The 10925-nt window shown below is 37.3% G+C and overlaps 1 protein-coding gene across 1 annotated transcript in view; it reads left to right on the top strand.

Moving 5' to 3' along the window:
• Positions 1 to 10925, top strand: part of RANBP2 (RAN binding protein 2) — an 86887-nt gene that overhangs the window by 59435 nt on the left and 16527 nt on the right. Inside the window, 3 exon segments of the mRNA XM_011980543.1 lie at positions 108 to 243; positions 3786 to 3880; positions 4918 to 10069. Of these exon segments, the coding sequence (XP_011835933.1) occupies positions 108 to 243; positions 3786 to 3880; positions 4918 to 10069 (5383 nt within the window).

The following is a 10925-nucleotide window of genomic DNA, read 5'->3' as shown; positions in this document are numbered from 1 at the left end:
GGAAAAATCAGTTATTTAAATTTAAAAGAGTAAGTTTCCCCAGCACTGTTTCTGGCATGATATAATTAAATGTTTAAAATTATTTGATTTTTTTTTTCTTCCAATAGAAAGAAATGCAGGAGTTGAAACTAAATAGCAGTAACTCAGCATCCCCTCATCGTTGGCCCACAGAGAGTTATGGACCAGACTCAGTGCCTGATGGGTATCAGGGGTCACAGACATTTCATGGGGCTCCACTAACAGGTGAGCTGGCAAGTGGATAATCGCATATTTTAGTAAAACTACTTTACTAGCCTCTTTTAAGTCGATAACGTGTGAAATCACCTTGTTTATATATATTTGTTAATGTACATGTCAACGTCTGTTTATATGTTACTTCAAAAGCTATATTTGGTGTTTCTGAGATTTTTATAACCCCAAGCAGAAAAGACGAGATGTGATCACGTGTATATAAAGGCTTAAAGAACCCTTAATCCACACCTCAGATAAGCTGTCTGAGATGAGATTATTCCTTAAATTGAAAAATGTTAATGAATAGAGTTATGCACTAAGAAATGCTTAATTAAGAACCTACACCTCTGGGGAATTATTTTGATGATAATGATGAGAGGCAGGACATTATATAGGAAATCTTACTTAATTTGAAATATTATGGTTACATAAAGAAAGAAAAGGACTGTGGACCTGAATCATACTGGGTTTTTAAGTTGTGCTCTGTCACTGTAATAGCTGTGTAAGTTAACCTGTTTGAAATGTGGAGATAATACTTGCCTCACATAATTACTATGAGCATTTGTGTATGTGCAGATGGGCGTGGGTGTATATCAGACATTTATTAGAGTATACAGTAAACAGTTAATGAAATAAGGTTACTATTAGTGTTTACTGTGGGTTGGCTATGTGCAAAAGTGCTTTGTGAACGTAATTTTATTTAATTACAGTAACTTAGAATGGCTGGTACCATTATTAATCCCTTTTTTATAAATGAGGAAATGGATAAGGAAAGGTTAGGTAACTTACTCATTATTATACAGCTAGTTATTGATAGAACCAAGATTCAAACTCCAGTGGTGTAACTCCAAAGCACTTGCCAGTATAATACATTGCTCCCAGGCAGCCAGAAAAAACAAAAAATGTTCCTTTTACGTAAGACAGACTCCTGAAATGGTGGTAGTGCACATTTTTTTCTCTCTCTTTTTAGCCCAGGAAAGATTTAGAATAAAATCTAGTTTAGATGAGCACATTTGTGTGATGGTTCATATAGTTAAAGCAACCCCACTAGCCTTTTGCGATGGTATCTTCTCAACACAAGCAAAGTAACAGAAAATCTTTGTGAAGTGAAGCTTATTAAATGTCAAGTCATAGATAAGTATATGAAATGTCTAACACTCAAACCTTATTTACTTAAAAACCTTACGCATCATATAGGTCCTTGTAAGAGGATAAACAAATGGGCTGACCTTTTCTGGGGCTTTTTTAGTGCTGTGTGCAGTCAGTTATTTGGTGCCTTTTGGGTCATGATTTCCATTTCTTCTGTGTACAGGTATAAAAGGTCTTCTGTTCTTTTACAAGCCTATAAATACAACATTCTCATTGTCTCATTTTATTCTTGCAATGACCCTATGAAATGTGTACAAACAGCACATCCTCATTTTACAATTGAGAAAAATGGAGACTCCAATCACAGAACAGCTTTGTGGCACTGAAAGGGGGAGAGCCAGGATCTCCTGATTTCTGTTCCTGTGTTCATACATTTTTTTTCCTTAATAGTAAACATATCAAGATGGTCCTTATTTTTTTAAAATAAGATGATTAAAATTAAAGATTAATAAGCTCGTAGGAGATACTCAGAAGTACTGAACAGGTTGAAGAAAACTAAAAACTAACCATCTTATTAACATTTCTTACATTTGAGAGCATTTCCTTCCGGTTCTTTCTCTATACATATAGTATTTTTTATGAGATTGTTACCATGTTAGTATGTTGTGTGTGGATGAGCTAGCCTGTTTTTTAAATGTTACTTTAGTTCTGAGCATTTTTAAACTTAAATGTTTTTGAATATTAATGAGTTTGTGGTATCCCATCACATGGAAGTACTGTAAATTCTGTTCCTTTATTTATGTTGTTTCTGGTTTATGCCGTTACAAATTCTAGGACACTGTCCTAGTTTTGTAGAGTATTCAAAATATTCAGTTTATGTTCTTACCACTAGTATCTGATAGTGCCATCTTCGCACTTTTGCTAATGCTGACTTACTAGTTTATAAAATCCTTTGCCAATTTGTAGGAGCAAAAGTGATACCAATTTTTAAGTTTTTTTAATACTAGTCATGCTCAACAGTTTGTGCAAATGGCTGTTGGCAGTTTTGCCATCTTCAACGTGGGTACCTTCCAGTTGTTTGGTTTCTTTGGTAAAACTCACAGAACAGATGGAGAAGAGTTTGTGTATCAACATGAGTGTTAATGTGTTTTTTTTAAGCAAACGAACACATTTGTGTTCCTTGTGAGATCTTTTGCATGAATTTGTCTGTAATTTTTTTGACCTGAACATTTTCATAATAGCTTGAGTTTGCACGATGCAGCCTTGTCATTTTGCAGATTTTCGAGGCTCACTTCAAAAACACGGCCCTTGAGGCTATTATATTTCTTTCCTAAATTGTCTATTCATGTGGTGCTTTCAAAAATTAGATTACTTTTAGTAGATTTATTAGAGCTCTTTAGTTTTTTTCCCCACAGTTTAGAGTCAGTAGTCAATTAAAGTCCCTACTTAAATTTCAGACTTTAAGATTTTGTTTTTAAATTTAAAATTTTATTTTTTAATTTTTTCTTTTTGCTTTCATGCAGACAGACATCTTGTAAGACTTTAAGATTCTTGGGCCATTTTCTGTCAGGTTGTTCTGTGTTCTGTGCCTGCTTCCTCCCCATAGGAATTTCCAAATTGCTCTCCTCACCTCTATTAGGTTTCCAAAATCAAACTTGGGCTTCTGGCTAGCCTTTTCTAGGTCTTGATTTTTCAGTGCTTTCCAGAGGCAATTGTTTGGAACCTCTTGGCACAATTTGTTTCTTCTTCCATGTACAGGCATAAAAGGTCTTTTGGTGGTTTTCTGGTAAAACTGTCATAAAACAGTTCAAGCAAATGACTGTTGGTAGTTTTGCCATTAACATGGGTGCCTTCTAGTTGTCTGGCTTCCTGGTAAAACACAGAACAGGTGGAGCAGATAGTTTACATCAGCATGAGTGTTGATGTACTTTTTGTTTTAAGCCAAGGAACACATTTTGTGTTATTTGTGAGATCCTTTCCATGAATTTGTCAGGTGATTTTTGAGCTGAACATTCGCAGTAATAGCTTTAGTTTACAAAATACAACCTAGTCTTTCTGCAGATTTTCTAGACCCACTTCAAATGCATTGACCATCAGATGGCATCTTGGTTCCTTAATGTCCTTTCTGTGACTGAATGTCCATAATTCCACATCATACTGATCTTTCTTAGAAAAGGCACCAGCTACTTTCTTCTTTATTCCTTTTTTAATGCTTGTGAGGTAGTTGTTCTTGTTGATCACGTGATGCTATTCTCTTATTCTTCATGTCATATTTAGCAGTTTTTTTCTAGTTTGTCATTTGATAATCTTGATTGGTGTATTTTGATGTACAGAAATTTAAAATTTATGTAGTTAAATCTTTCTTTAATTTCTATTGTTTTTGTATTTATAGCTCTTGCCTAGATAGTCTTAACTGTAGTATAGACTTTAACAGTGTTTTCTTTATTTTCTTTTTTTTTTTTTAGTTGCAACTACTGGCCCTTCAGTATATTATAGTCAGTCACCAGCATATAATTCCCAGTATCTTCTCAGACCAGCAGCTAATGTTACTCCCACAAAGGTAACAAAGGAATAATTTATACATTTATAATTATTTCCTTTTTAAATTGTTTAGGGTTCCTTCAAAGAAATTCAAGAAAGCAGTTCAGTATTAAAACTTTTATGTCCCTTAAGGTGTAGATAATTTAAATTTATCTCCAGATATAGAAATTATACTTCTTAGTCACCTTTTGTGTTACAATAAGTGTGAATATTTAGAATATTTTAAAAATGGGAGTGGTAGTGGTGGATCCTTCATCATTCTGTTTTAACAGAAATAGAACTACAATGCCCTCGCTGACCCACTATGTGGTAAGTACTTTCAGGCCTGATACAGCTATATATATAACAATTGATTGAAGACTCAAAATTACAGTGGTAGTTGAATGTGATAGCTTTGAGGACAGAGTGATGGGGTGCATTTAGACCCTTGCTCTTCTGCTTATTTTGACCACAGGCAAGTTTCTTAACCTCTCAATGCGTCAGTTGCCTCATATGTAAAATGAGGATAATAATAATACCTTAATTCATAGGGTTTTTGAGGATATTAAAATGAGATAATAATGTAAAGTGCTTAGAATAGTGCCCAGCTGGCACATTAATAAATGCTCAATAAATGTTATCATCATCATCATCATCATCATTATTAACATCATTTGATAAATTGTTTAGGAATGAAGATGGTATTTATTTTATGACTTTAGTTGTAGATTTGAAGATGCTGTAATTAATTTTCATTATATGCCAAGTATATATGCAAGTATCTTTGTAGCAATGTGGTTTTCTCTTAACCTATTTATGCCTAGTGTTCCATTATTGGAACACTAAGCTTATGGGAGTTATTTATATCTTACTGCTCAGGGTCATTGCCAAGGTCTGATTTTTCACACAGAAAATTTGCAGCCTCTGGCATTAACGGGTTAATGATGTGTACTACATCCCCTAATGATATCTTCTTCACTTAATATTCATGTTTGAAGTTTGTGAGAATTGGTTTGCATTTACTTATCTGTAGTTTTGCAGACAATCTACAAAATGTTTTAACTTTCTGTCTTCTAGGGCCCAGTCTATGGCATGAATAGGCTTCCACCCCAACAGCATATTTATGCCTATCCGCAACAGATGCACACACCACCAGTGCAAAGCTCATCTGCTTGTATGTTCTCTCAGGAGATGTATGGTCCTCCTGCATTGCGTTTTGAGTCTCCTGCAACAGGAATTCTATCGCCCAGGGGTGATGATTACTTTAATTACAATGTTCAGCAGACAAGCACAAATCCACCTTTGCCAGAACCAGGATATTTCACAAAACCTCCAATTGCAGCTCATGCTTCAAGATCTGCAGAATCTAAGACTATAGAATTTGGGAAAACTAATTTTGTTCAGCCCATGCCAGGTGAAGGAATAAGGCCATCTTTGCCAACACCAGCACACACAACACAGCCACCTCCTTTTAAATTTAACTCAAATTTCAAATCAAATGATGGTGACTTCACATTTTCCTCACCACAGGTTGTGACACAGCCCCCTCCTGCAGCTTACAGTAACAGTGAAAGCCTTTTAGGTCTCCTGACTTCAGATAAACCCTTGCAAGGAGATGGCTATAGTGGACCCAAACCAATTCCTGGTGGTCAGACCATTGGGCCTCGAAATACATTCAATTTTGGAAGCAAAAATGTGTCTGGAATTTCGTTTACAGAAAACATGGGGTCAGCTCAGCAAAAGAATTCTGGTTTTCGGCGAAGTGATGATATGTTTACTTTCCGTGGTCCAGGGAAATCAGTATTTGGAACACCCACTTTAGAGACAGCAAACAAGAATCATGAGACAGATGGAGGAAGTGCCCATGGGGATGATGATGATGATGGTCCTCACTTTGAGCCTGTAGTACCTCTTCCTGATAAGATTGAAGTAAAAACTGGTGAGGAAGATGAAGAAGAATTCTTTTGCAACCGTGCGAAATTGTTCCGTTTTGATGTAGAATCCAAAGAATGGAAGGAACGTGGGATTGGCAATGTAAAAATACTGAGGCATAAAACATCTGGTAAAATTCGCCTTCTAATGAGACGAGAGCAAGTGTTGAAAATCTGTGCAAATCATTATATCAGTCCAGATATGAAATTGACACCAAATGCTGGATCAGACAGATCTTTTGTATGGCATGCCCTTGATTATGCAGATGAGTTGCCAAAACCAGAACAACTTGCTATTAGGTTCAAAACTCCTGAGGAAGCAGCACTTTTTAAGTGCAAGTTTGAAGAAGCCCAGAGCATTTTAAAAGCCCCAGGAACAAATGTAGCCACAGCATCAAATCAGGCTATCAGAATTGTAAAAGAACCCACAAGTCATGATAACAAGGATATTTGCAAATCTGATGCTGGAAACATGAATTTTGAATTTCAAGTTGGAAAGAAAGAAGGGTCTTGGTGGCATTGTAACAGCTGCTCATTAAAGAATGCTGCAACTGCTAAGAAATGTGTATCATGCCAAAATCTAAACCCAAGCAATAAAGAACTCATTGGCCCACCATTAGCTGAAACTGTTTTTACTCCTAAAACTGGCCCAGAGAATATTCAAGATCGATTTGCATTGATGACTCCAAAGAAAGAAGGTCACTGGGATTGTAGTATTTGTTTAGTAAGAAATGAACCTACTGTATCTAGGTGCATTGCGTGTCAGAACACAAAATCTGCTAACAAAAGTGGATCTTCATTTGTTCATCAGGCTTCATTTACATTTGGCCAGGGAGATCTTCCTAAACCTGTTAACAGTGACTTCAGATCTGTTTTTTCTACAAAGGAAGGACAGTGGGAGTGCAGTGTATGTTTGGTACAAAATGAGGGGAGCTCTACAAAATGTGCTGCTTGTCTGAATCCGAGAAAACAGAGTCTACCTGCTACTGCTATTCCAACACCTGCCTCTTTTAAGTTTGGTACTTCAGAGACAAGTAAAACTCCAAAAAGTGGATTTGAGGACATGTTTGCTAAGAAGGAAGGACAGTGGGATTGCAGTTCATGTTTAGTGCGAAATGAAGCAAATGCTACAAGATGTGTTGCTTGTCAGAATCCAGATAAACCAAGTCCATCTACTTCTGTTCCAGCTCCTGCCTCTTTTAAGTTTGGTACTTCAGAGACAAGCAAGGCTCCAAAGAGCGGATTCGAGGGAATGTTCACTAAGAAGGAAGGACAATGGGATTGCAGTGTGTGCTTAGTAAGAAATGAAGCCAGTGCCACCAAATGTATTGCGTGTCAGAATCCAGGTAAACAAAATCAAACTGCTTCTGCAATTTCAACACCTGCCTCTTCAGAGACAAGCAAGGCTCCAAAGAGCGGATTTGAGGGAATGTTCACTAAGAAGGAAGGACAATGGGATTGCAGTGTGTGCTTACTAAGAAATGAAGCCAGTGCTACCAAATGTATTGCTTGTCAGAATCCAGGTAAACAAAATCAGACTACTACTGCAATTTCAACACCTGCCTCTTCAGAGACAAGCAAGGCTCCAAAGAGTGGATTTGAGGGAATGTTCACTAAGAAGGAAGGACAGTGGGATTGCAGTATGTGCTTAGTAAGAAATGAAGCCAGTGCTACCAAATGTATTGCTTGTCAGTATCCAAGTAAACAAAATCAAACAACTGCAATTTCAACACCTACCTCTTCGGAGGTAAGCAAGGCTCCAAAGAGTGGATTTGAAGGAATGTTCATCAAGAAAGGACAGTGGGATTGTAGTGTTTGCTGTGTACAAAATGAGAGTTCTTCCTTAACATGTGTGGCTTGTGATGCCTCTAAACCAACTCATAAACCTATTGCAGAAGCTCCTTCAGCTTTCACATTGGGCTCAGAAATGAAGTTGCATGACTCTTCTGGAAGTCAGGTGGGAACAGGATTTAAAAGTAATTTCTCAGAAAAAGCTTTTAAGTTTGGCAATACAGAGCAAGGATTCAAATTTGGGCATGTGGATCAAGAAAATTCACCTTCATTTATGTTTCAGGGTTCTTCTAATACAGAATTTAAGTCAACCAAAGAAGGATTTTCCATCCCTGTGTCTGCTGATGGATTTAAATTTGGCATTTCGGAACCAGGGAATCAAGAAAAGAAAAGTGAAAAGCCTCTTGAAAATGATTCTGGCTTCCAGGCTCAGGATATTAGTAGCCAGAAGAATGGTAGTGGTGTGATTTTTGGTCAAACAAGTAGCACTTTTACATTTGCAGATCTTGCAAAATCAACCTCAGGAGAAGGATTTCAGTTTGGCAAAAAAGACCCCAATTTCAAGGGATTTTCAGGTGCTGGAGAAAAATTATTCTCATCACAATGTGGTAAAATGGCCGATAAAGCAAACACTTCTGGTGACTTTGAGAAAGATGATGATGCCTATAAGACTGAGGACAGTGATGACATCCATTTTGAACCAGTAGTTCAAATGCCTGAAAAAGTAGAACTTGTAACAGGAGAAGAAGATGAAAAAGTTTTGTATTCACAGCGGGTAAAACTATTTAGGTTTGATGCTGAGATAAGTCAGTGGAAAGAAAGGGGCTTGGGGAACTTAAAAATTCTCAAAAATGAGGTCAATGGCAAACTAAGAATGCTGATGCGAAGAGAACAAGTACTAAAAGTGTGTGCTAATCATTGGATAACGACTACGATGAATCTGAAGCCTCTCTCTGGATCAGACAGAGCATGGATGTGGTTAGCCAGTGATTTCTCTGATGGTGATGCCAAACTAGAGCAGTTGGCAGCAAAATTTAAAACACCAGAGCTGGCTGAAGAATTCAAGCAGAAGTTTGAGGAATGCCAGCGGCTTCTGTTAGACATACCACTTCAAACTCCCCATAAACTTGTAGATACTGGCAGAGCTGCCAAGTTAATACAGAGAGCTGAAGAAATGAAGAGTGGACTGAAAGATTTCAAGACATTTTTGACAAATGATCAAACAAAAGTCACTGAAGAAGAGAATAAGAATTCAGGTACAGGTTCTGCCAGTGCCTCAGACACAACAATAAAACCCAATCCCGAAAACACTGGGCCCACATTAGAATGGGATAACTATGATTTAAGGGAAGATGCTTTGGATGATAGTGTTAGTAGTAGCTCAGTACATGCTTCTCCATTGGCAAGTAGCCCTGTGAGAAAAAATCTTTTCCGCTTTGGTGAGTCAACAACAGGATTTAACTTCAGTTTTAAATCTGCTTTGAGTCCATCTAAGTCTCCTGCCAAGTTGAATCAGAGTGGGACATCAGTTGGCACTGATGAAGAATCTGATGTTACTCAAGAAGAAGAGAGAGATGGACAGTACTTTGAACCTGTTGTTCCTTTACCTGATCTAGTTGAAGTATCCAGTGGTGAGGAAAATGAACAAGTTGTTTTTAGTCACAGGGCAAAACTCTACAGATACGATAAAGATGTTGGTCAGTGGAAAGAAAGGGGCATTGGTGATATAAAGATTTTACAGAATTATGATAATAAGCAAGTTCGTATAGTGATGAGAAGAGACCAAGTATTAAAACTTTGTGCCAATCACAGAATAACTCCAGACATGACTTTGCAAAATATGAAAGGGACAGAAAGAGTATGGGTGTGGACTGCATGTGATTTTGCAGATGGAGAAAGAAAAGTAGAGCATTTAGCTGTTCGTTTTAAACTACAGGATGTTGCAGACTCATTTAAGAAAATTTTTGATGAAGCAAAAACAGCCCAGGAAAAAGATTCTTTGATAACACCTCATGTTTCTCGGTCAGGCACTCCCAGAGAGTCACCATGTGGCAAAATTGCTGTAGCTGTATTAGAAGAGACCACAAGAGAGAGGACAGATGTTATTCAGGGTGATGATGTAGCAGATGCAACTTCAGAAGTTGAAGTGTCTAGCGCATCTGAAACAACAACAAAAGCAGTGGTTTCTCCTCCAAAGTTTGTATTTGGTTCAGAGTCTGTTAAAAGCATTTTTAGTAGTGAAAAATCAAAACCATTTGCATTTGGCAACAGTTCAGCCACTGGGTCTTTGTTTGGATTTAGTTTTAATGCACCTTTGAAAAGTAACAATAGCGAAACTAGTTCAGTAGCCCAGAGTGGATCTGAAAGCAAAGTGGAACCTAACAAATGTGAACTGTCAAAGAACTCTGATACCGAACAGTCTTCAGATAGCAAAGTCAAAAATCTCTTTGCTTCCTTTCCAACGGAAGAATCTTCAATCAATTACACATTTAAAACACCAGAAAAGGGTAAGTACTTTGTTGTTAAAGTTAAGCACAATTTTTCTTTTAATGTTTAGCTTGATGCACTCTTTGTAGAATACTAATGTTGGGATATAAACGATGCTTTGTGAACACCCCCAAAATATTTGAGCAATATATTTTTCTCCCTTAATAAGTTCACGGTGAGGTTTCAAAGAGCAACAGAACTTAGTTTAAGACATTTCAGTAACTGGAAGATACTTCTATCATGCTAGGGCAGAGCAAAAGAACTCAGTACAGTGTACGGACTCATGCTTGAATCATGCGCGTTAACGTGAGTCTTTTTTTAAAGTTTTCATTTTCATTTGTTCAGTTTGTCACTCAGAAAACATGATATTGAGGCCGGGCACAGTGGCTCATGTCTAGAATCCCAGCACTTTTGGAGGTTGAAGTAGGCAGATCGCTTAAGCTCAGGAGTTCGAGACCAGCCTGGCCAACATGGTGAAACCCTGTTTCTACTGAAAATACAAAAATTAGCCGGGCATGGTGGTGCAGCTACTCAGGAGATTGAGGCAGGAGGATCACTTGACACAGGAGATGGAGGTAGCAGTGAGCTGAAATCATGCCACTGCACTCCAGCCTGGCTAGGTGACAGAGTGAGACTTTGTCTCAAAAAAAAAAAAAAAAAAAGAACATGATACTGAGATGTTCTCATTTTATATGTTGTATGTTAGTCTTGCTCATTTATTAAATGAGCAAAGAATGAAACTACAGGGGTAAATGAATATATAAGACAATCAGATTGGTGGTATAAATTGAGGGATTCTGGCTTTTTATGTTTTAAAAGCATATTCATTTTGTTTCCCAAAATGTTAAAAAATGAAATATTCTTTATTTTCTAGGA

This window comes from Mandrillus leucophaeus, unplaced genomic scaffold (genome assembly GCF_000951045.1).
Source record: "Mandrillus leucophaeus isolate KB7577 unplaced genomic scaffold, Mleu.le_1.0 Scaffold214, whole genome shotgun sequence".
Taxonomy (NCBI): Eukaryota; Metazoa; Chordata; class Mammalia; order Primates; family Cercopithecidae; genus Mandrillus; species Mandrillus leucophaeus.
The sequence above is the reverse complement of the archived record's forward strand: the minus strand, read 5'-3'. Positions and strand labels throughout refer to the sequence as shown.